At 41.1% G+C, this 27,968-nt stretch overlaps 2 protein-coding genes and 1 long non-coding RNA gene across 22 annotated transcripts; 2 read left to right on the plus strand and 1 right to left on the minus strand.

Moving 5' to 3' along the window:
- The first annotated feature begins 720 nt into the window (after positions 1–720).
- Positions 721–11,778, plus strand: trim101 (tripartite motif containing 101). 4 transcript variants are annotated; one of them, XM_064298006.1, is made up of 11 exons: positions 852–1,213; positions 3,421–3,584; positions 3,811–3,985; positions 4,916–5,011; positions 5,267–5,500; positions 5,906–5,928; positions 6,043–6,167; positions 6,664–6,914; positions 7,290–7,655; positions 10,562–10,680; positions 11,374–11,778. In XM_064298006.1, the coding sequence occupies exons 1-10, from the start codon at positions 869–871 to the stop codon at positions 10,664–10,666; spliced, it is 1,884 nt and encodes a 627-aa protein (XP_064154076.1). In that variant the 5' UTR covers positions 852–868; the 3' UTR covers positions 10,667–10,680; positions 11,374–11,778. The 4 variants fall into 4 exon arrangements, with proteins under 4 accessions (XP_064154078.1, XP_064154076.1, XP_064154075.1 ...); XM_064298008.1 differs by lacking the exon at positions 10,562–10,680 and having other exon boundaries at positions 721–1,213; positions 3,436–3,584; positions 11,370–11,778; XM_064298005.1 differs by lacking the exon at positions 10,562–10,680 and having other exon boundaries at positions 856–1,213; positions 11,370–11,778.
- Positions 11,779–13,245: 1,467 nt separating this feature from the next.
- On the minus strand, positions 13,246–15,522 carry LOC135233981 (uncharacterized). The gene is made up of 3 exons (XR_010324003.1): positions 15,406–15,522; positions 14,557–14,687; positions 13,246–14,327 (listed from the first exon to the last, which is right to left on the minus strand). It is a non-coding gene; the product is annotated as an uncharacterized LOC135233981 (long non-coding RNA).
- Positions 15,523–15,572: 50 nt separating this feature from the next.
- tpd52l2b (tpd52 like 2b) lies at positions 15,573–27,941 on the plus strand. Of its 17 annotated transcripts, none has more exons than XM_064298020.1 (10): positions 15,573–15,769; positions 17,849–18,006; positions 18,310–18,458; positions 18,998–19,057; positions 20,949–20,996; positions 23,601–23,702; positions 25,289–25,315; positions 25,831–25,875; positions 26,156–26,210; positions 26,357–27,941. In XM_064298020.1, exons 1-10 carry the CDS (start codon positions 15,751–15,753, stop codon positions 26,360–26,362), a joined length of 669 nt encoding a protein of 222 aa, XP_064154090.1. In that variant the 5' UTR covers positions 15,573–15,750; the 3' UTR covers positions 26,363–27,941. The 17 variants fall into 17 exon arrangements, with proteins under 17 accessions (XP_064154090.1, XP_064154080.1, XP_064154081.1 ...); XM_064298010.1 differs by having other exon boundaries at positions 15,574–15,769; positions 26,156–26,204; positions 26,363–27,941; XM_064298011.1 differs by having other exon boundaries at positions 15,574–15,769; positions 25,834–25,875; positions 26,156–26,204; positions 26,363–27,941.
- The last annotated feature ends 27 nt before the right edge of the window (positions 27,942–27,968 follow it).

Below are 27,968 nucleotides of genomic sequence, written 5' to 3' on the forward strand. Positions count from 1 at the left end.
CACCTGCATTATTGTGCTGTCTCGTGAGTCCAGTGCAGTCAGCCACGACTGGCATGCTTTGACTACAGCAATTGTGATAATCCCTATTAACACTGCTATATCCTCCATAAATGCAGAGTCACGTGCAGTCACGTGCCCCTTATTTTCACACTGCAGTCCTCAAAACGGGATGCATAGCCATTGCAGAGGAGAACTGCACTTTTTCCACAGCGGATGTAGTAGACGGACCGCAGGTGCCCTGTTAACCAGCAAAGCCTCAATTGCGCAAAGGTGAAGACACCCTGCTAAAGAAACTATGTCTCTATGTGATGATGTGGCCAATTATGTATCACCCTACAGGGTGCAGACATGACACAATTGGCACTGGCACAGCCAGGGTTGTTTAATTTTATTTAGGGTTGTGTTGGCGTGTCAGTTAGAGGCCTTTGTACAATAATCATTGGAAAATCCTGAAGGGCCACATTGACTCGTGTTTTGCTATTTCATACTTCTCATACTTTGAGTTGCTCGTATTATAATTAACGGCTTCATGCTTCATCTCCAAGGATGCATGTATGGCAGATGGTGATGCATTCACTTTCCACCACAGCTTAGAGGTTAATATCAAGTGTTGGTCTGTTTGTTGCGTGCCTGTGTGTGTTTGGCCAGTGTGTGTTTACCATGGCTTTCGGTGGTCCAGCTGCACCGGGAGCTGATGTGCTCACCCTCTCTAAAGCCCTGAATGATAATGAGGGCAAGTAACCTGAGAAAGAGCACCAGCATTCCACCCGTCTCTTAATATGGCCTGCCCGGGGCAGCCCCTGGGAGCCTGCCAGAAACCTGACACTACCCCCACACTTGTTCCAGCAAGCTTGGCCCACTGGCCCGAATGGGCGTGCCCAAAGAGGGATCCGGAGCTCTACCTGAGCTGACAACGTTTTTCTCTGGTCCTGACGGGGTTCCAGAGCTGCTCTCGCAGAACTGCTCACTTGCGTGCACACGCACACACGCGCGCACACACACCAGAGAGCACCGTTGTCGGCTGCGGTTTCTCCACTATCGGCTGGACATGTCCCTGCCTCTGGAGCTGGGCCCCTTTCACCGGGACCAGGCTCTGGGCACACTAGAGCGCCAGCTGATATGCCCCATTTGTCTGGAGGTGTTCACAAAGCCTGTGGTCATTCTGCCCTGCCAGCACAACCTCTGCCGCAAGTGTGCCAATGATCTCTTCCAGGTGAGGCGTTCGCTGACCTGTCCTTCCTTTCATTGTTTGTTTGTATGCCTTTGTGTTTGTGTCGGTTTGGATTTAAACTTAAACATTTGACACAGTCAGTGCTGTTACCTTCATAGTGGACACTTGAGTTAGTATTTCTTGTCATATGATTATTGTGTTTTGTGTATCTAGTAGCCTACTTGAATTTTCATTGTGAAATTGAATTATGGTGGCCTTGGCCCTAGAACTGCAGATCTACATCAGTCAGGGTCTTGTTCAACTCTGTGTGTCAGCAACATCTTGAACCATTTAAATTCTCTGATTGGTAAGATTAGCCGTTAATATTTTATGATATCTTGAATAATACATGATCCCCAATTATTAAATGATTGGTGAAGTTTTTCTTCCGGGGACTTTGGTCTGGCGTGCTTTTCTCTTAACAGGGAGGAGAGATGTGTGGTGCAGTCCGCAGGGCGGCTGACTCTCACGCCGTCCAATAAATTCTATGTAGGGGGTTTGATTCCCTCCCCATGGACATTTCTGCACTGTGATCCCTTCTGGCTTTTCTGAATAAATAAATATATAAATAAGTGCAAAAGGGGATGGGAAGAATATCTCTCTAGGCCACATCTTGCTGCTAAAGAGTCATAGATCCAGGGGATTTTATCCAGCCCAAGGGGTAAAGGGGGGCCCTGTTAACTGCCCTTTGAGTTGCCTTTCTCCACACAGCCGCACTAGAATCCCAAACAGGTGTGTGGATTACATTGGCTATATTGGGACACAGTTCAAGCACATGTGCATGGCCAAATATCTGCTGTGGAGTTCCATTGAAGAACCTTTTGTGTCCATGTGGCAAAGACAATGGAGAATGGAGCCAATGTTCCGGTGTTGAGGCTTTTGAGAAAATCATAGGTTACCTACAGCAGATTGAGCTTTAATGACTGCTACTCTTTTTTTGCATCAACTTCCATCATCATGGTATTTGTTTTGAGTGCCACAGTTCCAACCCGCCCCTGCTCTTCTGGTTTAATTTACAGTCCCTAGAGCAGAAACTGGAGATTACTCCCAAAAGCCAGCATTGGTCATGAGCAAGTAATTATTAGCCATGGAAAGAGAAATATCCCACTCACACTTTCATGCTCCCATGAGCTGTTTTATTGACTGCAGTACTAACAACATTTTGACCAGCTAGGTTTTTGTCAAGAGTCCTGGCTGAAATTTCCTGTCTCATTTTCGCAGAGAGCAAGCAGATGTGTGCCAAGTCCAGCCTGGCATCACTCTGGCCAGAATCGGCACAGATCTGGCCCAGGGTCGCTAGTTATCGGGGCTGCTGTTTGTATATGGGAGACGTAAATTGTCTGCTATATATAGTAAACGATATAATTTAACTGTATAGCATACTGAGAGATCGAACAGCCATCTCATACCAGCTATTTCATTTTCCACCTGCTCAGCTCAGTCTTCCTCAGAAAATGCTGACACCCTCACCATGATTCCTCTTTAAGTACCATCTCCCTACTCTGCTATGAATTACGTCTGATGAGGAAGGGCTAGATGGGATGGAACATTGTGGAATAGAGACAAGAGTGGCAGAGGATAGAGGAATATGAGCTTCAAGGAGGCCAAGGGTGCCGCACATAAGTCCGTATTGTTGAGTAGTTCTGTGTGTGCACATGCACTTCTGAAACACAAACAACCGGTCTCAATCCTGTCTCTGCCACAGGTGTCTGCATCCCTGCCTGCCTGTGTGACTCAGGCCTGTGAGGGTCCAGACCTCCGTCTGACCAGAGCAGCTGAACTCTTCTTTCAGCGTGGACTATTTCAGGCCCCCTCTCTCCTTTTCTGCGTGATATCTCTCCTGAGAGAAGGAAGAGCAACTGTGGCTTTTCTGTCAGTGTCTGTCTGTAAGCCACACCAGTGGGGCCCACACTTGTTTACGGAAACCCACCCGTTTTTATGTATTTATAAACCCCTTCTGGGAGTGAAGGCCTCTCCTCGGCAGTGGGGGGTCAGTAGCCTGAGCTTCAAGGTACTCTGTCCAGGGCATGACGAAATTCATGATTAGAACAGAGATTGGGTAATAAGTAGCACCAGAGTTTACCATCCAGCAGTTGTCTGTCTGATTTGTGTTGCAGGAGCAGCCAACACAAAGTAACAGGCTTTCCCTGTCTTTACATTACCCAGTTCAATCATATGGGAAAGAACTGCTTGATGAGTGAGAAATGTAGCCATCTCTGTTCCAGGCACGGGGTAACATGGTTGGCGCTGGGGGGCGCTTTCGGTGCCCCTCCTGCCGACATGAAGTGGTGCTGGACCGCCATGGAGTCTACGGGCTACAGCGAAACCTCCTAGTAGAGAACATCATTGATATCTACAAGCAAGAATCTGCCAGGTAGGCTTCCTGTTATATGTACCACATAGAATACAGGATGTATACAGTTAATGCAGAGACCCTGGGGGGATGGGGCTTGACTGTGCTTCATACCCTCTAGACTGTTGGAAAGATAATGAGCCCAGTCAGGCTAAATGACTAAGCTACAAGGGCAATGTTGAATGAAAACTAGCAAAGGAATTGACATTGACCACTCACTGCTACCCACAATGCTTTGTGGCTTCAGCTCCAGGCCACCACCCAAGCCCACAGGCCAGCCCACCTGTGAGGAGCATGAGGATGAGAAGGTCAACATCTACTGCATGACCTGCCAAGTACCCACATGCTCCCTCTGTAAGGTGTTTGGGGCACACAATACCTGTGAGGTGGCACCTCTGCATGATGTGTACCAGCAGCAAAAGGTGGGTAGTTCTGAGTACCTCCTGGCCCCAGAGATAAATTCAGAAACTGCTTCTGCAACCCAGGCCCTGAGGCTGATCCAGGGTCAGTGCATCAGAATAGGGTCTATATAGTGTACTGTGTCCTCACAAATTATTGGCACCCATGATTAAAATAAGACTATTACTGTATATAACCATAACAATGCTTAGCTTCAATTAGAACCAGGTGGTATGGTCTGATGAGAACAAAACTGAGCTTTTTGGCCATGCACACCCAGTGGTGGCGACAGTAGATGCTGAAAGGACATTGAAAAGGACATCATACCAATGGCGGAATATGGTGGTGAATGTTTAACCTTACATGGGTGGTTTGTATCCACTGGTCCTGGGGCTCTTGTTAAGTTAAATGGAATTGTGAACTCCACCAAGTACCAAGACATAAGATCCCCTCACCTCAATATGTTCACCTATCTCATAAATCATTATAGAAGACAACTCAGTTGATTTATCTTTGCGAAGCGAAGGGAGGGTGTCCAACTACTAAAATGGCAAATAAACCTATCATAGCTTACATGTGTCATTTACTTTATAGGTTCAAGGGTGCCAGTATTTTAGAGTGTACTTTACATAAGCTGGGTAAGCTGTCATGGAAGCAGATGACAGTATCCTTAGATAGCTCAGCCTGATTTACTGAATTCAGTTTTAGAGCTGTGTGGTCTTGTTAGTGAAATGTTAGATTCTAATTACGGTGTGTCATTATATGAATTTTGTGAAGTGCTTACACGAGGGATAAGAATATAGTAATACAAATCGTGGTGACACCGATCCTGTGTCAGTGGACAGTCAAGTTTGTATCATCATTTTCCCAGTTAGCATTTCACAGAGTTTCTCATTAGTCAAAATAAGTGCTGGCCTGGTTCCCACAAAATGATGAACATATTCTTTCAACAGGTGGAACTCAGTGGTGGGATTAATGCTCTGGTTGCTGTCAATGACCACATCCAAGAATTTATTAATGCCTTGGAGGAGACCTGCAAAAACATTGAGGTGTGTTTACAGAAAAACTTAAGCACATTTTTAAAGCAGCTACCCTTAATTCTAGAGCGCAGTTTCATATCAGTGTGCTAGCTGTTTGCCTACAATATATTACAGAGAACACCACAGAATGCCATTTATATATTAATCTCTAAAATACCTCATTTTTAGTGCCCCCCCTCCCCCTAGGGGTACTCATAATCCTGCACATATATACACATAAAAGTCTTTTCTCTTTGACAAATATCTATACTGTTGCACCTCAAGGACAACTGCAAGACCCAGAAGCAGATCCTGTGTGAGAAGTTTGATCGCATGTACAGCATACTGGAGGAACGCAGGAAGATCATGCTGCAGCGCATTACTTACGAGCAGGAGGAGAAGACGGGGCACACCCGCTCCTTGGTGCGGGCCTACGGGGAACACGTGGAGGCCAACTCCAAACTGGTGGGGACAGCCTTGCACACCATGGAGGAGCCTGAAATGGCCGCATTTTTACAGGTACTCTCATAGGAATGCCCTCACCCACCCAACCAGCCGGCCTCAAGGCTGCAGCTCTCAGAAATCATTCTTGGTGAATCGTCCAGCTATCAGGGAGAAACCAAGCAGTTTTATCTCAATAAATCTTTTAAGTGAGTCGTTTTTAATTCATTTAGATTGGCTAGAGGTATCAACAATGCTTCTTTTCACTTCAACTCAGTGAAGGAAGATAAGGAAACCTGAAACTTAGTGAAATTGTAGAGTAGAAAGGCCCATGTTTTTTAAGGTTAGGTTTACGGACCTGCTACAAATATGAGTGCTGCAATAAAAATCTGTGCATTAACGTAAGTGGGAATTCCATATCACAAATGCAAAAATAGGTGTGTTTACAGTAACTGTTATTTTTCTATTTTTTCATTCCTTTAGAATGCGAGAACACTCATTGAGAAGTAAGTGGCCTTTCTTTCCAGAATGATCTAAATCCCCACTGCACATAACTTACATATATATTGGTTCAAGTCTTTCTCCCTCTATCCTGTCATTGCCACTCCTCCCTCCCACAGGGTGACCGAGGCTGCCAGCTCTTCCACAGTGGAGGCCCTAGAGCCAGGCTTTGAGAACATGGACCATTACAAAGTAGACTTCAATGCAGAAGAGAGGGTGCTCTACCAGCTGGACTTTGTCAAAAGTGGGTGACGATCAAATTGAATATAACAGGCACATGCTAATCTAAAACACTTGATGGTTTTAATGGTTGGTATGTTCCTCAGTGACATGTCATTAGCCCTGTATTATAAATGTACTTATTAGAGAGCGTGTATGGACATGCTCATTTTATTTAGAGCCCCTTTAGAACTGATAAATACAAATTTGAATGTTGTACACACACACACACACACCTCATTTTCTTTTTATGTGTACATACCTCTTTATTCCAATTCTATATTTACTGTTCCAGTTTTATGACTTATTTAATAAGCACTGAACGTTTATTCACTGCAAAATTGTTTGAGCCAGAATCTGGCTCGAAACCCTGACACTGAATCAATTTACTGTACTGTATTCCTCACATAATTTTGAAATCAGAATTAGAGCTGTTCCCAGATCAGTAACTGATGTCTGGAGCAGCCCAAGCCAGGCAAACAATTAGGCAGTGGCGGTGATGCCCTGCTGTCCTCCCCCAGCTGAGGAGGAAGTGGAGGAAGAGCCAGAGCCGGAAGCAGAGCAGGAGGCAGAGCCAGTCCCAGAGCCGGAACAGGAACATGAGCCGGAGACGCAGCCCGAGACGGAGCCAGCGGTGGAGCAAAAGGGGGACAGCTGTGTGGCCGGCATCCTCCCGGGGGAATCAGAGGATGTTAGAGGACAGGCAGAGGGATGTGCGGACCCAAAGAAAGAGCTTCAGAATGACAAACTTGAGGGGTTAAACATTCAGCAGGTACAGAGGCATCTTTGCACCCTGCCTGCTCACTAATTTAGGCTAGAACCCTGCGCTACACAATAACACCATACAATGACGCTTCCTGACATATATATTTTTTGCCAATCAAACATTTTTTTTCCTCACTTTTTGCTTCATAGATAAAACATCAAAAAATCACATTTTTCATGTTTTAATTTAAATAATTAATGATGTTTTGTTTTTGTTTTTCAGAACGCTTGCAGCTTTTATGTTTGAAAAATGGTGTGCTGGCAGGTTTATTGTGGGGCTCTCTTTCTTATTTGTGAGGCCAATGAGAAATAGACCCCAAGCACAGTGTTACCTGTGTCATATGATTCTTTGCCGTCCTTTTGTGAATTATCTCTCCACAAGGACGAGCCGGAGCTGTGGCACGATGAGCATGATGCAGGGGACTTGGAGATCCAGGGCCTGCTGGCTGAGGCCAGTGAAGACACCAAGCTCTACCCGACCTGGTACAAATCCAACAGCTGGCAGGTTGTTAGCCCTAGCCTGGCTATGTCCTGTGAGCCTGTAGAGGGCTCAGACAGTGAACCCCAGCAGGCCAGGGATTCCCAGCCCCAGCCCCTGTGGAAGGGGAGCAACTTTGTTTCCGTGGCCCCAGAGGACCCAGGTGGACAGTTAATAAGTGGGGAGTTTGTGTCCCTGGCAGCAGAAGAGAGCTCTGGGCAGGGGGAGAGCTCTGTCAACAGGGGCAGTATGACTGCAACACCCCCGCAGGTCAGTCTATCCTGGCCAAGATACGGCTCAACCTCGCTCCCCTATCCAGTGTCACCATCAAGTCACTCCTGCATCATGGCCATCATTGCCTTGTCTCAGTCACCCTCTCTGCAGTCTCTGTTGCAGTAAAAGGAAGGACCTCTTTAAGGTGTCTATAAGTGTGCCATGTTCTCTAAAAGAAAATTATGTTCCAATTTTCACAATTCTGAAATGAAGCATTAAAAAAATGTCAAATAATCCAATTGGGAACAGATCTATCATTTCTGCGGTGTAAATAATTTAACAACCAAGAGACATGGATTCAGTCCTGTTCAGGCACTTATGGAAGGTCCTTCCCTCTCCTGTTGTGCTGCTGTCAGCTTCTGCCTGCTATGTTTTTCCATTGCCTCCATCTCTCCATAGGCTGTCAGCCTCATCTTTTACATCGTGGCTTTGGTGATCATCCTTCAGCGGGTCTGGGGTCATATTCAGTGCATCACTTGTACATAGCAAGGCGGGCCTGATGGACCATAACTCAACCAAGGTATTGTGGGAGGAAGTGGGTCAGGTGGGTGGGATGGCACACTTCAATTTTAAAAATGCACATGCACACACATATTTTTCTGCTGCATGGTAAATAATAAGTAGTACTTGAGACTTGAGATAATAACCCCACACTAATCTCAATAAGGGGTTAATTTGGCAATCTACAGTCGTTTCATGGGAGTGTAGACATCTGTGGTTCTCTTCCAGAATGTGTGCTGTTGCCAGTCATTTTTCACACCATAGCCCATACAGTGCCATGAAAAAGTGTTTGCCCCTTTCTTGATTTCCTCCATTAATGCATACTTGTCACACTGAATTGTTTCAGATCTTTAGACAAAATGTAATATTGGATCAGGGGACCTGAGTAAACACAAATCACTTTTTTAAAATGTATTATTATTTCATGTATATACTGAAAAATGTTATCAAATACCCATATCACCCATTTAAAAAGGATATTTCCCCTTTAAACTTAATAACTGGTCACACCAACTGTAGCAGCAATAACTGCAACCAAATACTACCTATAGTTTGATATCAGTCTTTAACATCCCTGTGGAGGAAATTTAGCCCACTCTTCCTTGCAGAACTGCTTTAATTCAGACAAATTTGTAGGTTTTCGAGCCTGCTCGTTTCTGGTCCTGCCACAGCATCTCCATTGGTCAGGACAAGGCCACTCCAAAACATTAATTTGTTTCTTTTCAGCCATTAAGATGTGGAATTGCTTTTGTGTTTTGGGTCATTGTCTTGCTGCATAATTCAATTATGCTTCAGCTTCAGCTCATAGACAGATGACTGGACATTCTCCTTAAGAATGTTCTGGTACAAGAGCAGAATTCATGGTTCCTTCAATAATGGCAAGTCATCCAGGTCTCAAGGCAGCAAGGCCCACCAACACCAATTCCACTTTTGACTCATCTGTCCATAGAACATTGTCCTAAAGGGCTTTGGGATCATCCAGGTGCTTTTTTGCAAATGTGAGACAAGCGACAATTTTTTTCTTGGTTAGCTATGGTTTTTTACCTTGCTACTCTCCCACGAATCCCATTTTTGCCCAGTCCCTTTCTTACTGTGTAATCATGAACACTGACCTTAGCACTAGAGAGGCCTGCAGTTCTTCGGATGTTCTTCTGGGATCTTTTATGACTTCCTGGATTAGTTTTGGCAGATCAGCCAGTCCTGGGATATTCACCACTGTTCCAAGGGTCCTCCATTTGAGATAATGTCTCTCACTGTGGTTCAAAGTCCCAGATTAAAATAAATGAATAACTTAGTGTCGGCAGCTTTAGATTAATTTGGTGGTATTCATTTTCACGCTGATTAATACTGGATCTTGATTTCAGCCCCTTAGGCACATAGACATCACCACTCTAGTTCATTTTAATAGCCCACTTCAAGTCAGGGCATTCAGTAATGTCCTCTTATGATACAAATGTTTGTCTATAGTATGAGAATATTTTCATGTTAGAATGAATTAAAATTAACTTGTTAAATAGTATAAAATACTCCAAAATATGAATAAACCAGTAGCTATTGTGAAATGAGCAGTTACTACAAAAATAAGTTAAACAGAATACGTGCCATTCTATTTCCTTTCTCACTGAAATGCACAATATATCGTTAAACTGTGGCAGAGTGTCACTGCTTAAGTGCACTTCAAATGCAAGTATAACTCTAAATACTCATTGTGCTGGGTGACAAGAAAATAGTCTGCTGAGCAGCCATGTCAAAAGCATTACACTCTGTGATTAAATTTTGCACACATTTTTAAAACCTATGTATATGTGTTCTAATGTAATCATGTTTAAACTATTTAAGGTTTTTTAATTGATGAGTTTTAACTTGAGCTTAACATAAACTTGGTCCAGATTTCTGCTGCCTTTTTCAGCTGAATTTACTTCTGTGTGTGGTGCAAGAGAACCATTTGTGGATTGAGGCACCATTTTGAGCTTTCTCCACTATACCTTGTTAATAATAACTGTAGAATGATATCATGGGCACTGTGGTCCAGTCATGTATCTTCCACCTCAACACAAACTGGAGACTTGGGTCAGTCATTCAGGGAGTCTCAGCTGGACAGCATAGAAAAAAAGAGAAAAGTTAAGAAAAAAGATTCAACTCAGCAATAGACAGCAAAGTAGGGCAACGGGAGGTAAGGGAGGATAGGAGAGAGGGACTGAAACAGAATGAAAGATTAAGAAATTATAAGGAGAAGAATGCCATTGGGTCATAGCCTGGCCTTCACAGAAGAGATTGTGGAATGGATTGTGGTGTGGCTGGACAAACAAGAGAGACAGGGAAAGAGGTGAAGCTGGGGGACATTTCAAAGTAGCTCATAAAGTTCAGCTTTGTCAATGTCTGTTCCCTCCCTCCTCTTTTAGGGTCTGGTCCCTGCAGTGGGAACCCAGGATGGGAGAGTGATGGAGCAGAGCATTGACACGCCCTTTGACCCCAGCCCCACGCCCCCCTTGTGGCTGGACATGTAAAAGAAAAAAGGCAGGTAGCAAGATGGATAGTGGTAGTGCATGTCTGCGGTGTACCTTGAGTCTAGTCCCACCCTTTGTCCAACTTTAGTGAACCAGTGGATACTGCCCGTATATATCTAGGTCTACAACAAAGTTTCCTGCAGATTGCATTTTCTCCCCGTTCATAGACAGATATAGCCAGATGGTAGTTTGTGGGCTGTGACCAAAGGCTGAGTTTCCTTTTTCAGTATTTTTCTTAGAGGTGAGAAGGATTTTGAATCAAATTTACGCAAGGATTTTGCTCTTTGAGAACATTTGGATCTATTTGCTCATTTGCAACTTTTTTTTTTTTTTTGGTGTTTGTTTGTTTAATGTATCCTCCCTGCTCCGTAGTAGAGGTGTCCTCAATGTGAGTAATGACTTCACGGTTTTACCATCTTTTCCACAGGAAATGTATATTTAGAAGCAGCAATATCCATATATATCCTATATTGTCCATGACAATATTAAACATGACCATGCAGTGCTGCACTCTGTTATCAATCTAGTCGCACAATAAACTATATGTAGTCATAATATGATGCATGATGGTGGATTGCATTGCTTATACCTGCTGTGTATCATTACAACAGTACTGGTTTATGTATGGCACCCAGTTGCGAAGCTGGTGTTTGTGAGTTTTCTGGAGTTATCTCCTTATCTGCATTTTCTTTTTTTTTCCTAGAGAGAATCTGGCAGTCCCGTACAGGCAGAAAACAAACCCAAACCAGCCCCCGTCAGTCAGCCCACCCGTCTTATCTTCTCCTTCTCCTGGCTGAATGCTCTCTCCAAAAAGAAGAAATAAAGGGGGCGGTGCATTCCTTGCTTGTCCTCAGTCCATCTCTATGGGCAGGCATAGATGCCAGCACAGTGCTGGCAAGCTGAGCTTTTTTTTACGAGAGCATGGAACTCTGGTTAAGATGGCATGAAGAGGTTCTTGAAAAGGTCCACTGTCAAAGAATCTGACAGGCTGTATGCAAGTAATTAGGGAAGAAAATATGTTGTTTTGTGAAAGATTATTCAACAAAGAGCTATGTAGTTACATACTATTAAACAACTGGTCATTCATGGAATAAAAGCTAACAAAAAGGAAATTAGCGTTATCTTTCTTCTCCTGAACGTCTGTCCGTTGCAATCTATTGTAGTCTTCTGCTGTGGCTGCTGCTGCTTCTGATGCCAGTGATATTTTTTAGGGGAACTTAGTATCATTAAACTAACAAATATTGTTTTCTCTCCAAGAAGGACAGTCTTCCTGTGGCTATGCTAATGTTATGCTAATGCAAAAATTTGTTGATTGATTTGCATGTCTTAATGAGATCCTTTTTTTATTTTTTGCCTGTTATTTCACAACTGTGATTGTGGACTTTTTACATACATGTGTTGACATTTAATGGATCATGTATGACTGTGATTTATGAAGTCTTACTATGAGTGGAAAGCATGCAATATCCAAATGTTTTCTTTAGCTGTTAAGCTTTTCCTGCATTTTTATTTGGATGACTTCAGAAACTGTTTTACTGAATTGACAAAAAAACATTTTGTAACATAATATAATATATATAATTCAGTTCTAACTCAACTGGTGATTCTGTGTGTAAATTCCCATTTAAATAAAGTTTAAAAAAGTACCCAAAAGTATGTTATCAACAAGTTCATGGAGAATGACATGCAGTTATTAAGACAGTTGATCCAGCACATATAGAAGTAGAAAGTCATTTGGTTGATTTATTGATGTTATTTATTCTCAACATTTGTTCAAAACTGATATAGGCTATAATAATGCTGGCAAAAATGTATCACTCTATAATTTGAGTCAATTTTTATTCATTTCATTTCATACCGTCAAAACGGAATTATACCAACAAAAAAACATTCTATGCCGTCCATATTGTACTTGCATTGGTATATTTATTCAATTTCCTTTCCTTAGTTATACAGTATGTTGTTTGAAATATTACAATTCATACAATTCGCTACACTACTGTAGATCAACAAATATTCACATCATATGCCTGCTAACCGGATTTGGCTCATGTTTTATAAACCGATACAAATGCTGATCATTTTCCAATGGCTTGCATAAGTTTTTTATTGTTGAAAGCTTTTTGAGCCATCTTCTCTTCTTTAGCCATCTGAAGGTATTCTCGGAGCAGGTGAAATGTCAGATCAATTGAATTGGGTTTCCCTTTAGCTTTGTGCCTCTTCAGGCGTGTCTTCTCTTTTTCATCTCCCTGGAAACTGGTGTTTGGATCCCCGGCAACAGCACATGCCCTATGAGAGCTTGCCTTTGTTGGCTGGATGGAGCCTAACTCTTCTTCAGAGGAGGAGTCGTTGTTCAAGTTGCTGAAGCGAATGGTGGTCACAATCTGTGGTTCAAGAAATTCCCATTGCTCGTAGTCCATGGACGAAGGTCTTCTGTCTTGAGGTTTAAGAATGTCCACCGGGTGGCATTTGTTCCATGATAAACAGACCCAGAAAAACACAGAAATTGGGAAAAGAAATTTGTTCATGACGTTTTCTCCCTTCTCTGAAGGTGAAAGGCCCTGAGAATACATTAAATAATGTAATTGACATAAGAACAGATTGAAGGTGGGGAAGTGGCCCACATACATAAAAACCTATTCATAAACCGCCAACAGTGGTGTAAGCCTTAATTCCCCCTTGTGGCATGCCATTGAAGTGAGAATATAACTGAATCAAGGGGATGAGAAGTCTTATCTCTCACTAAAGGCTTCACAGAGGAACCTGCCTGTGTGATTTAATAACTTATAGTCTGTGGATATTATTAAAGGATTACAGAGCAAGCATACCCCCATAAAACAACATAACACTTAAAATAAGAATTTGTTCATGTTTGTAGTGTGTTGCCAACAATATGTCTCAAGCATATCAGGTGTTATGTAGTACAGATGTCATTAGGCTACATACCATGAAATCAATACCTTTTAACTAAAGTGATGCAGATCTTTGGTAATAACATCTACAGTGAAGCTATTTCTAAATGGGCTGTGTGTAGCCATTCCTATCACATTAAATCATCCTATTTTCGAAATGGTCTCAAAATGTACTTACAATGTCCCAGTTGCAAAACGTCCACAATTTTCACACAATGAGAAAGAAAACCAGAGTATCTCTTTACAAGTCAAAGAATGTCAGGCCTGTTTTTATAGCTTACCACAGATACACACTATTCCTTTGGGCCAAGTGGTGATGTAGACTAGGAGCCAGAGCAGAAACAAACTGACGTTGTTGTCTTCAGACCTTTTCCAATTTTATCAAAGCTGTGACCTGATACCACAGATCAGCAGTCTCGAGTGATGTTTCTGACGTAGGACAAGATATGGGATTTGTGACTCAGTGAGCTGAGAATGCCTTAATTAAAATCCATGGTCAACCCACCACAGATGGTTTTTCTGAAAAGAGCTTAATTAATGAACTATAATAGAAGGCATTTGGAAGCTGTATCATTGCCCAATGAAATTGTTGCTTCTAATTCACATTAACAAGTTGGTTGTATACCAAGAAAACAGACAGAATAGTTGATGTAATATCTCGACCCCATGCATATAGGACCAGACAGTAAGGCGCAATCCTGCTGTGGGTGCAGGACTCCTGGAGCTTCCAGAAGTCTCTGGGATGTAAGCTCCCACAATTCTACAAACCATGAAAAATCTCTTATAAATTTAGAAATAATTGTTTATCATGGAACATGACAGTATTCTTGAAATCTCATGAATGACTGACTGGTTTGTGCAGTTTTCTGAAATACAATACTTGATTAATGTTAATATCCTGGAAGATTCTGCATAATCTCCCCTCAAAACGGGATTTTGACTATTTTGCAATATTATACCAGTACATATGATATACACACTGAGATGAACTCTCGGGTGATGACGTTTTCAATCCCATGAGGACCTTCAATTATACAAGTCTTCTAGAAATAGCAGAGATTTGGTCTTGATTTCCTTCCCAGATGGCAGCATGCAAAGTCCAGAAAATTCTGTGGGGACTGCAGGCTTGTCAGCCACGTCAAATCCATCAGCTTTGCATCCAACATGAACAAACAGAATCCAGTAATCAACTGCTCCCAAGACATTAAAGCACTGAGATCATATTCTGTCATCCTTGTTTTACAGTTCAATTACCACACTCAGTTTTACAACTTTTATTAATATATTACTTTATAACAGCTTATTGTATTATTTAAGCACATGCTAAACTGTCCCATTTAAAGTCATAGCTGACCATAGCCATTGCATTGGTGTGTTTAGAGGACATTCTAAATGTCACTGTATTCAACATTTAAACTCGGTATGTATTTGGTATGTATTGTAATGTACTATTATAAGATGTATGCCAACAATTTTAACAAATGCTTTCACTTTGCCTGAAAAAGTAATTACGATCAGAAAAGCACTGTATAATGCCGTGAGCTGATGGCCATTTGGGGTTTGTCATATAGCCTACTGTTTAATGTGCTTTGCCTTTATAATGCAGCAGGCGTCTGGCACAGCCTAATATTTAGTTGTACAATGATTAAATTGTGAAGCAAAAAGTGCAAAATTAACCCTGAAAAAAATAGGGTGTGGATTTCCAGACGAGTTTTTAAATTTCAAGACAGTGGTCAATAATTATTTTCCGAAATGTTTTATCATTTCTTAGATAGGAATACATTTTTTATTATTATTATTATTATTATTATTAGGTGCACTACTTACTGGCGTGCCTCTTTCCTTGTTGGGCCTTTGTTCTTATTCTTATTAAAGAATTGCAGACAATTCTCAGGTTCAAGAATGTTGCTTGGCCCTTTGCTAATAAACTATGGTAAACGTCATCTGATTGCGCCGGAAGCGAGCTGGAACCTCACGTCAAACTGACAAGCTGAGCTGGCTTAGGTTGCGAGTACCTAGCCGTGTCTGTCTCTCTGGATTTGTTGTTGTAGAAGCCCGTGTAACAAGGGGAGAAGTCTTCGGGTTTCGCTTAATCGCGGGTGCAGTTGCTAGCTGACATAACTTTTGCGTTCAGATACGACGTTGAGGAACTGAAATTAATATATTTACACGATGGAGTCTGCAAATCAAGGTAAACTCCTACTTTGTAATATTAAGATGAGATATTATTCAGATCCAGTAGATTCTCTTGAGAAAACCGCTAGCTAGCTAGCTACGCGGTATGAATGCTGGAGGGCCCGAGCAACGGACGCTCTCTCGCTTTCGCAAACGTCATTTGGCAGTATATATGTTCCATGTTGTCAAATGTTATTTATTGTTCTATATATTAATAGATGATTTTGTTTAGGATAAACTGTTTTGATAGAATAGCTATCGTTTCGTGTGTGAGAACTGGGTTAAAAGCAGGCTAGGCTAGTTTCTTTCGTTCGTAAACAACGCTTTGGTGCAGCATTCTTGACAGTAAATATCTAACGTTACTTAAATTACCTATCTACCTATTCTGCATTGTACGCAGACGTACAGCTGGATAGCCAATGCGTGCTAGTAACTATGAAGAGCACCTGTATGAGAAGCTAGCCAGCCACGTCATCCTGAGTTTTAAAGATATGCTTTCTTCAGGTCTGGCACGCAGCTGGCTGGCTATGTATCTCGACTCTTGCACTAGACGTAGCTAATGAAATAAAATACATTTGCACTGGTTAACCTTACGAATTGGAGTTTCTTGGGTGGTTGGCCACTCTCAAATATGTTAAAATGCCTGGATAGAGTATTTTAGGCGTTTGCTGTTTTGGATAACGTTAGCTACTTCCTGTTTTGCTTTATGCATTTTCTTGTTATCTGCAATAATCATCGATCTGCTTATCAACCTAATAATTTTTATGAACGTACAATTCGTTTGACTTGCGTGATAGATGTATCTAAATTATGGTCCGCTGCTCGGGTTTGAAATTTAATGTCCCGCTAACTGTCTACTTTTTGTGCTGACGCTGCCTGTCAGTTTAACCAGCTAGACTACGGTGACTAGATAACGTTAGACTAGTTTCGATGAAAGGTCAGAGTTAGAAAATTAGGAAATTATAGCTTTTTCGCTAGCTAGCTAACACAAATCACATAGAAATATGAAAACAGCGATTCGCACATATTTGGCTGGCCTTAATTAAGATCATAAGCGTAAGTTTAATTTAAACTGGCGGAGACTCTCTTCTGGCGCACCTAGTATGAAGTAGTTTAATCTAGTCAAACAAGCGTACTAGTCTAGTTGTCTAGGAATTCATATGAAAATACTGGGGGTGACATGTCTCCCGGTTTCCCCTCAAACCTTCGCGTATGGTCAAGAAAATATGATGCAAACCGTGGAAAACCATTTACTGTACTGTGTGACATAGAGGGGTGGGGCAGTGTCATGCTTGATGGCCTAAGCCAGGTGGGATGCTTCGCCCATGTTGCCAGCCACCAGAGTCATAATATTTAACAAGAAATCATTCTTAAGATGTGTAGACGCAAGATAAAGAGCTTATTTATTTATGGGTTTTTTTACACGTGTGTTGAACGTAATAGTGTTTTTTAGTTTAAACATAGTAAACGTAATATAAAGTAAACTAAAGAGTGGTTATGTTGAATAACTTTTGTCACTGGCTAAAAAAATATCAGCACACCTTTGATAAAACAATTTCTCACATCAGGCATTGTGCTTTTGTGGTGGATACTTTTAAATTCAAGCTGTCTTTGCCAAAATCCAAGCTCTCAGCAATCTGTTGGCTTTCCTGATCCAGTTCACCACTGAGTCTGGCTTTTATAGTTCCTTTGTGCATTAATTTGACCGTGAGGTAGTGAGAGCACTTGGACACAGTGAGAGCTCTAATGACTCTAATGGCTCAGTTACTCAGAGTAACGTTGCTCCTCCACTTAATCACCTCTGCATCCCGGAAACTTCATCTGGGCACAAAGTGCCTGCGTCATTCTTAAATGCAACTGTAACTGCAGCCACTTCCTGTGCTGATTCTGTTATAACTTAAGGCCAGGGATGAGCAACTCCTGTCCAACCCCAGTGGAATTGGCCTGGTGTTACATTACAAATCCGCAAGCCCTTGGGTGTTTGTATGACTATGTTTGTTCCTACCTGGTTTAGACCGAGAGTTTTGCGTATCAGTTCATGGAAATGCATTCTCCATCTCTCTCTTCTTGTGCTTGTGTCCTGGCTATGTCATAGACATTAACCTCAACTCTCCCAACAAAGGCCTGGGGGTGGACTCTCTGACAGACGTGCCAGTGGGTGGAGCTGCCAGCAACGCCAGTAATGCTGCCAGTACGGTGCCCCTCGGCCTGACTGAGGAGGAAGCAGAGGAGCTGAGGACTGAGCTGTCTAAGGTAAGGTTATGGTCTAATTTGCTGCCCACTGGTCCCATGTCTCCATCTGCGGTCCCTTTCACAGGGTTCCAGGAAACGGGGAATCTTGGAAATCCCCCCCCCCCCCCCCCGTATTATATGTAAGATCTCCAAGCCATAAATGAATAAATAAATTCAAAGATAGTCGAAGCAATGGTACTAGCATGGGACATTTCGCTTGGGGTCTTGTAGACTAAGTTGCCTGGTAGGTCAGTTCTGTCCTTTTTGTACAGTCTTTCAGGACATTAAGCTTAATGGCATTACGTTGACATTCTGTGATTGCAGGTGGAGGAGGAGATACACACCCTGCGACAGGTGCTCTCCGCTAAAGAGAAACACTCATACGAGCTCAAGAGGAAACTGGGCCTAAGTCCCCTGAATGAGTTCAAACAGAACATTACCAAAGGCTGGCAGGACGTCCAGACCTCTAATGCGTAAGTACCCTATGAAGAAACTTGCGTGCTGATCCGGTTAAACTGGCTGAAGCTTGCCAAAGACATGGCTTTCAAGGTAGACCTGCTCCTGAAGCATGTCCCTCTCAGGTCTGCTATCTGTCGCTGCCGAAAAGTGTTCTTGCCGTTATATGACACCATTGAATCCAGGACCTTTTGCTTTTTTAAGGCTATTTTTGAACAGTAAAACAGGAACACCAGTAAGGCAGGGTAAAATTTTAGTCACAGTTTCCTTGTACTGGCCTCAGGACTTTGGAGCCAGCCAAAAAAACATCAATTTTCCCCATCATTATGAATTCCTCGGAACTTGCTGTGCGACGCAATTTGTTTATCAGTGTGAGGTAATTTGGACTTTAACAATTGAGTGAGGTTGGCCTTGTGTGAGTTTCAACGTAATGCACATTGCCTTTTTTTAAAACTTCATTGCTCTAACTGCGCAGCCCCCCTCAAAAACAATTTACTGGGAACTATGGGACAGAAAAGACACAATCCTTTTGTGTTAACCAGATCTCTATTTCTAGCTATGTGAAAGCCACCGAGAAACTCGGGGAGTGGAATGAGAAAGTTGCCGGTTCTGATTTGTGAGTTTGGGTTGCATCATCGAGGCATTGCTTTGCTTGCTGTGTTCTTCTCACCCCACCTCTGCTCCTAGGCTTAGGAGCAGGGGATGCACTGAGACCTGACTCTCAAGGCTATGACCTCATAATTGTAACAGTAGACATAGAATTTCTCCAGCAACCTGCCACATAATTCCATAATGCTTTTGTGTAAAGTAAGCCATGGTAAAGTGAAGATTGCATGCGTATAATGTGAGTTTGTATGGGTCAGGTCTCACTGCATCCTTGTTGGTTTTAGAGGTCATATTGTGTTGGCTTGCATGGACAGTCAAACTAACCCCCTAACCACATTACCTTTATTACAGCTCTTCTGGTGCAAGGTACTGGGTGTTTAGGTTTGCTTTCTGGGGTGGTTGTGGCTGTGTGCTAGGAAAGCTGCTTTGTTGAGATGTGAGAACTACTTTCCCTATCAGGAGAGACCTGTCTTCAGCAGTTACTTTAATCTGATTTATCCTGGCTCTCCCTGTTCTCTTTTCCCTGGTTTCCTTTTTCCTTTTCTAAAGCAGGTTAACTTTCTTCTCCCAAATACTCAAAGCATTCTCAAAAATGTTCTGAAAAATACTTTCATTTACAAGATCCATGAATATTTTTAAAGTATCCGATGACATAATAATAACAACCAGATTAGCATTCATAGTAACACTGAGGTAAACAATGGAATCATTTCCTGTATAACCCATTGATTTGCTTGAATTAAAAAATGTTTGCGCAAAAAAGAAATTCTAAGCATTGCTCAAAAGTTACGCAATCAGACATTCATGAAAGTTTTTTCGCTTGGCTGGCTTGGCAGGGTACTTGGTTGTGACTGGGTGTGATTGCTTCATAGTATGCAAGGTGATTCGTTAGCACCTGTCAAACCACAGCCAGGCACCTTATTGGCTGATGGAGGCTGAAGGAATGTGTGGAAGAAGCATTTCTTCCATATGCGGAGAGTCAAGAGTACGCTGTGCGTGGTCACATGACCCATTCAGAGAGAGGGATCAGAATGTGCAGGCTGTCGATGACGATAAGGGTGTGAGATGGAAACTGTCTGTCCGATGTGCACAGTCTGCTACTGTCTAACCAAGAGTGGCTGCATAGCAGTTACCACACTGGCCTTTTAAATGTGTATCGTCTGGCTATCTGCTGTTTGGCTTAGAAAGTTCAAAAAGTGTGTATTCTAACATTTTATTTATACATTGTGCTGCTGACAGGGTGACAGTTTAACTTTTATTTTTAAGCGTAAAATGATAAACAGAATTTCAGCACTGTGCGTTTTGTCCGGCTGATATACTGTTTGCTTGAACAGGGTTTGGAGAATATGTTTGGGGCAGGCTGATATGCTTATCAGAATATCCCATGCAATTATTTTATGCTTTGCCACTACCAGTCAACTGACACATTAAGCTTGATTTCATTACTGCATAAGGTGCCTATTGCTTTAACATTATGGTCAACAAGAAGTTAAGGTGTTGTCCGTGCAACCACCTAGCACTGGTTCGTTGGTGTTAATGTGTTTAATGTCTCGTTCCATGTTATTGTCTTAACTAATCAAACAAGCTGTTGTTGTAGCTTGGGACATTAACCTGTGTGATTTGTAAGAGGTGTAATGGGATATTGCTTCATTGCTATCTTTGAACTGGCCCCTTCCCCCTACATTCTGCAATGGGGACCCACGTTTCTTAAACAGTCAATGAAAGTCCAACGGTTCCACAATAACATTGCTAATCATCGCCTGTTGCTCATTTGTGTTGATGTTGAAATCACGTATTTCTGGTTGGATCCCTTGCACTATGTGTATTATTTATCATCTCAGTGACTTTGCACTTTCTTTTCAAAAGCCCTGTGAATTTAATGTCGCACTGTATGTTTGTAGATATCTTTCAGCTTCGGCAACTTTGGAGGACATAAGCCGAAGTGAAGCGTGAGTTTTTTGTTCGTTCGTCCTTTTCTGTCGTATTAGGGGTGTAAGCTCTGTTTTCCTGTGTCTGGCTGTTCTTGCTGATCAGAATCTCTATGGTTTTTAAGGGTTTGGAAATTTCCTGGACGGGAGTAGACATGGATTTGCTTTGTGGGGGCCTTCACCCTTCTTGTTTGGTCGCTTGTTCTTCAAAAACTGTTAATATTTGTTAAATAATTAACTTGTATTTCATCAGTGTTCTTTGATAATAGCTGGCAGCATCATCAGTGTTTATTGCAGTGGGTCAGGTACAAATACTTTTATTAAAAACTTCATATTAAGCTTGCATCATGCATAGCTCACAGAATAAGTTGGGCTGGGAAGCTTGTGTACTTAAGGAGGTAATGTAACTAATGCTTCAGAGACTGAGGTGAGAATCAAATATTGACAGAGAACAATGGGGGGGTTGTGCTAAAGAAGTGCTTTTTCAGCAGACTTGGAAAGAGGACTTGCTGCTGTTTCGTGTTTATCTTGACATTTGCTCTTTCCTTTATCTGGAACTTGCCCTACACATGTGGAACTCCCCCACATCCTACTCCTCATTTATGCAGAGGACATTTGAAAATATGGAAGGATTTTACATGTAGTAGCAGATGTAATGTAGTGTCTAGTGGTGTTGCAATGGGGTGTTAAGTTATGTTAATGCAGTGTCATCTATTAAGTAGAAGTGTATTTCTTTTTATATTGCAGTAACTTTTTTCAGAGTTTTCTGTTATGGAGTTTGTATGTAAGAGCCTTCCCTTAAAAAACTAGGAAACATGTAACAGTAGGTAAGGGAGGGGCACCATAGGGAAGTTCTTCCCAATGGCTTCTGCTAGGTGTATCGGTGCAGTAAATAAGGTGTGAATGGTCTGGCCGACTAATCCTTGTAGTCATGGTGGTTTTAGCAGAGGGAACATGCCATGTACATAATCTTGCACCACAGTGAAACATTATTTCCCTTTTTATATTTTTCACCTGGTTGTTTTTTTTTTTCTTTTTGGGGTGGGAGGGGAGGAGTGCTGCTTTGGATAGAGCAGGGTGGATTTTGAACTGATAATACACCCTTAGCTGAAGATAAAGGAGCCTTGAGGAGTTGTGAAACAACTGTGGCATGATGTTGAAAAATTGAGTTTCCTCTTAGAGTTGATAACAAAATTATTTTAAATTGAGCTTTACCATACATTCATGTTGATTTGATTCTGTACACAGGCACCATTTTCTTAAACAATAATGGTAAATTTAGTCCCTCAAGATGGAATTCAGTGCAACCATAAATGTTGGTTTTATGCTGAATTTATTTCCTGTGTAATACACGTAAATTACGTAAAATAAAAATAATGTAAAAATACGTAAAATAACACGTAAAATAAATGTCCCAAGGATGCTGTAATTTTGTGCCTTTCAGAAGATGTTTTGTAATTTTTGATGATCTTTAACTATGACTTCTTTTGGGAAGTCAAAACTACTGGAAATTTATTGAAATGCTTTCCTCTTATGGATTGAAATTCCATCTGTACTTCTTAGACTTCCTAAACTTTCTGCTTCATCAGAGGGTCCTTCACAGGGGTCTTTATCATGTCATATCCTGGGTATTAAATAAAAAAAATAAAAATTCTAAAACGTTCAGTCATTTTCTTCCTCCATATCAATGAAATGTTTTAAAAGCAGAATGTCTTAAAGGCACTGTCGGAGATCTCCTTATCTTGGAAGTAAATGCTCCAACTTATGCCAAAGTATTACAAATATGATATAATCTTTGCCATTGGGTAAAAATGCCTGTCCTGAAAGTAGATGTGCCATTTTCCTTTTTTGGTCAATTTTGCAATTGTGAGTTTTTCCTGGCAGCTTTTCAGCTGCATCTCAGCACGACCTCCATGTGATTTGTGTCCTGTCGATGAGCCTGGGCATTTCTGAGTCACCTACTCAACCACCAGCTTGGTTGTCTTAATGTGCACTGTTCTATGACACTGTGCACATTGCTCGAGTATGAATAGAAACATAAAAGGAATAATAAGAACCTTGAACCTGAGACATATCCAAAACGTATCATGCACACAATATCTTTAAATTAATATTCTGCATCAGCAAATTTTGATTCCAAGGTCTATTGTCATATGCAAAATACACAATATGAGCATTCCCAAGATATTTTGTAACAGATTTCACAGTGAACTTATTCGGCAGAGTCTTTAAATGTTTAAAAAAAATGTGTGGTTGCAACATCTGCATAGTGCATATAGCTATGCACTATGATAAATAGATAAAGATAAAGATAAATCCATGTACAGCTGCACTGACCTCCACTGTGGCTATTTAACTTTAGACTTTCAGTTCAGATCTATAGGCTTTGCGTAGGTATTTTATATAGGCTGTTTGCTGTTGTGGCCTGGATGGCTTTTTCTGCAGTGTTCCCTTCTCTCGCTCTGAAACTTTCAGTGGCTTTTCATCTAGTCTACGGGCAGATTAACCCCTTTCTGACCAATGCTGTTTCTCTGGCTTTGACGGTAAAACACTGCACACTGTTCTCTATTAGATGTCATCCTGTCATCCCTAAATGTGCACGTGTCTCCCTCTTTCCACTTGCAGGTATAAGAAGACTCAGGAAACACTAACTCAGGCCGGCCAGAAGACGTCTGCTGCCCTGTCCACCATGGGCACAGCCATCAGCAAGAAACTGGGAGACATGAGGTACTGTATGCCCATCCCCTTCCAGCTGGAATGACCACAACTTGCTCCTCAATACTTAAAACAAATAGGCTAAAAAAAATTTTACTATAAAGATATGGTGCGTCTGTGTTTTTCTACAATATATTTTTTCGATTCATATTTTAAGAAGAAATAACTTTGAAAATAACTACGAAATCATTGTTATTTACAGTCTTAAGCACTTTTAATGTGAAAACATTTGGGATCCATTTAAATCTAACAGTCTTACACTGTCTTACAATGGCTTTGGGGTATATTTCCATCTGTACTGGTATATCTCGTATTCAGCAGCAGTGTTCTTCAGTGAACGTGTTTTGGCATGTGCATGATTTCCCGGCTTCCTGTCCTGCTCATTTATAGTTAATGGCCTTTCAACAGCATTTCCTCTTCCTGCTGCATGATGGCTACATCTGTGACTTTTGAACTTTTGTTCTTTTTATCATTATTTATGAGTGTTTTTCCTTCATCTAAATCATGGCTGACATTGGTAAAATGGATAACTGTTTTTTTTTTCATTTAGATGCCCAGTGTTTTTGGACCAACTGTAACAGTGGTCTGTGATGTACACATTTACCCACATCCTCATTAAGGGCCCTATTTTGAATAAAATATCACATAGGTGCTTTTGTGATCCGTGTTGAGAAAGCAGCTAGCATACCACTGAAGCAACATCGGTGTTGTCGTGGTTCCTGCCTCTGCATTGCACAAACACCACACCATTCAGGTGCTGTGGAGCAATGCTCAGTTGCCTGGCAACAGTAACCCATGCCGATCTCCCAAGTTGGTCACCAGGAAGCGTGACTGTGGTCTACATAAGTGCTGATGCATTTACGGCAGCTCGAAAAGGCAGGAAGCCCTTGTGAAATTCTTCCTAGAAACAGAATCGTTTTAATGATTTGAGTCAAGTCATTGGTCTGTGGGCACAGTCTAGATGACCATAGTAAATGGAGTCAAATCCATTTAACATTAAAAAAGTATTTTTTATCCACAATAAAGAGTATACTGTTCTAGCTGTAGATTATTTAGTTAGCTGTCCCTTATATCTACATCTGTTACTCCCGCCAGACAGTATTTGGATTTGCATTTAATGTAAATTACATAGAACCTTGAACCAAATATTCATTTTGATATGGAATTATTTGGTTCTGGAAGGGCCCTGATTGAATCAGACTCATTCAAAGCTGCCTTGACAATCACCATCCATCACCTCTCTCTCTCACGTCTCTCTCAACTATCATTTGTTACCATTGACCACACTCGGTGTTATTTCAGAAGCCATTGTATGGATTTAAGAAAAGGTTCCGGTTGGTTTGGTTAAAGACCAAAGTTTCTTCAAAGGGGAAGAGGTGAAGAGACATTTTGATGGTTGATGGACTCCGATCAACCCCTTTGGACTCAGCCTTGAAATGAGAAATGTATTGGTATATTGTGCATCCCAGTGCAGCCTCGGGCAGAATTTTGCAACACCCATGTTTTGCCGTGGTTTGCATCTTTTTTAGCTTGACAGCTGAAAGCTGTTTGCTTACCTTGATTTTCTTTGTTTTCATTGCTGCCTTTGGGTTCTACAGAGCTCTACCTTTTTCACATTCATTTGGGTAAGACAAAAACTGTGCCATAACACAGATGAGAAGGCAATAAAAACCATTGAAATGTTCTTTTATCAGTCAAGGTTAAGCACTGCTTTTATGAATTATCAGCAAAAACTTACCCCCCGCTTATTTTAGCTTTATCTAATTTTTAAATTTTGTAACCGAAGCCCTCCTTGGCTGTTGAGCATGTCTTGATTCATTCTCTTAAACGCAACTTGAACTTTCATTGCATTTTTGAATGTAGATTGAGGAAATGATTTTGCATCTGTTACATGTATGCATATTTTCCCTAAATGGAATGCCCTAACTAAGATGGCCGTAGGGGTATTTGTCCTTGTGGAATTATCACTCACTCTCACGGTTTGCAATAGAAATGATTACTTACCTGATTTTGTTTGTAATCAAGGTTTTGCTTGTGCTATTAATTTTTGGGGGGTGATTCTGCTGCTGCTTTGTCCTCTGTCCTAAATGTTTCTGCTTGTCTTAACCCTCACTTCTTTGTCTCCTTAATGCTTTCGAAGTAGCAACTACTCCATTCGCCATTCAATAAGTATGCCTGCAATGAGGTAAAGTACTTGGTAGACCTAGTGGCCAGTTCTTTCTTGCTCTCACGTGGAATGCTTAATTTAATGATCCTTTGATGTACATAAATCTGTTTAATGGAGCACGTTTATGCGCTTTTAGGCTGACCATTGTTAATGTATGACTTTTCGGTACTGCCATCACTGTGGTATGAATGTTATCGTTTTATTCGAATTGGAGTATACGTAGCTTCATTCTTCTTCGAGAGCCATTTGAAATTTCAAATTGTACATTTTTAAACTTCAAATAATATCTCCTTTAAAGGAACTCCCCGACATTCAAATCCTTCGAGGACAAAGTTGGAAATATCAAGGTAAGGCTAGAATTTTTAGAGAAAAGAACCTGTCAATAATGTTTTTTGGACGTTATGCCAATTTTAAAAGTTAAATCAAAAACCAAAGTAAATAAATGAAACCTTCCATTGTTTTAAATCTGACTTTGCATTTTGCACTCTTGTTGATGGACCTGTAGCACAAGGTTGTGGGCGGCCGAGGCGATGGAGAAGGAGTCCAGTCCCCAGCTGAAACGAAATCAGTTCAGGACAATGCTCCCTTCTGAAGCGCCTATCACCGGACTGTGCCGTCACTGCATCACTGAGAACCCCCACCCCCCACCCCCCACCATCAACACACCTTACACCACATATGCTCTCAGCTGATCAACCCCTCCACTTCCTTCCCCTCTCCCCCTCATCTACTAAAGCATGGCATATCCCATTTCATTGTACAAATACTATACTGCAAAGAAAAGTAGGGTTATATCATATCGCCACAAGTTGTAAAAATGTTTAACCATTTTGTATTATAAACTATTTTACACTGCTTTGCATAATGTTTTTACATAACTTTTATCAATATATAAATATATACATAAATATATATTTAAACAGTACTGCCAACTGGCATTCATTCGTAGGTAGGGGGACTCAAAAGAAAAACCAAAAAAAAAAAAAAAAAAAAAAACTTTAAAGAATGTGAAATGGATTTAAAAATATGAAAAGTAAAATGTCAGTTTTGTATCCAAAATCCTCTCATGCTGAGCTAAAATTTATGTCCCTTTTTTCCCCACAAAGTACAATGTGACACAATGCTATACTGTACACCAGGTGGATGTGGAATCTAAACTCTCAAGCCTTATAAAATTCCGCACTTACCTGTGGTTGAAAAGACAGTTGAAAGACTTCTCCCATTATTTTTGTTCTTTTTCCATGTTCGAGTGTTGAAAGGGATAAGGCCACCGCTTGTGTTTTTGTAGGTTCAGATGCATGCTTTGTGCCATATTTAGAAAAGATCAACCGCCATGTAGAGAGCTGCCATTTTAATGATAAATACACAGACCACCCTTTCCTTACCAGTGCCACCTGTGAGTTATGCTAAGCTGGGTCTCCATTGTGTACTTATCCAGCCTTTTCACCATTGATAGATGCCAGGGGTTCTAGCAAACCATTCATAACATTAATGAAATCCGCCTAAGGGTTGTACACAAATTACAGTCTATTTGGTAGCACAGTCACTTTTTTTTTTTATCGTGAAGTAGATTGTATTTTTTTTTTTTTTTTTTTGGCCACCTTACGTGTTGTTCAGTTATTTTGGGATAGTGTGTTTTATTTATCCTTGTTATGTTTCCTTTATTTGTGTGTTATGGATTGCTTTTATAGGTCATATTATTTAGGTAATTAATTTCTTGTGGTATTTTAGTGATTTCTGTTTCATTGAAAACCTGCTGCCAATATTTGTTGACTGTTCTGGTTTACTAATGTCTCTGTACATAATCCACTTAAATTTGGCCAATAACAAGAAAAGGCTGATTTGTCCCTAGTTTATGTAGAGCTGCAATTGACATTAAAAAATAAACACTATGGGAAGGGTGAAAAATTACATATATTATTGATTAACTGTATTCTAGCTTATGTAGACACAATGAAAATAGCTTTAATCTGTTAAGCATAGATGTAGAAATTAAAGGGATCAGATTGTTTGGATTGGAAGCAATTATCATTTTGTTTCTGTCGTATATGTTTGAATATCAATAAAGCATTCCTTTAAACCTGTGTGCCTTGTTATAACTGCAGATATTT

The sequence above is a fragment of the Anguilla rostrata genome, chromosome 11 (genome assembly GCF_018555375.3).
Source record: "Anguilla rostrata isolate EN2019 chromosome 11, ASM1855537v3, whole genome shotgun sequence".
Classification (NCBI taxonomy): Eukaryota; Metazoa; Chordata; class Actinopteri; order Anguilliformes; family Anguillidae; genus Anguilla; species Anguilla rostrata.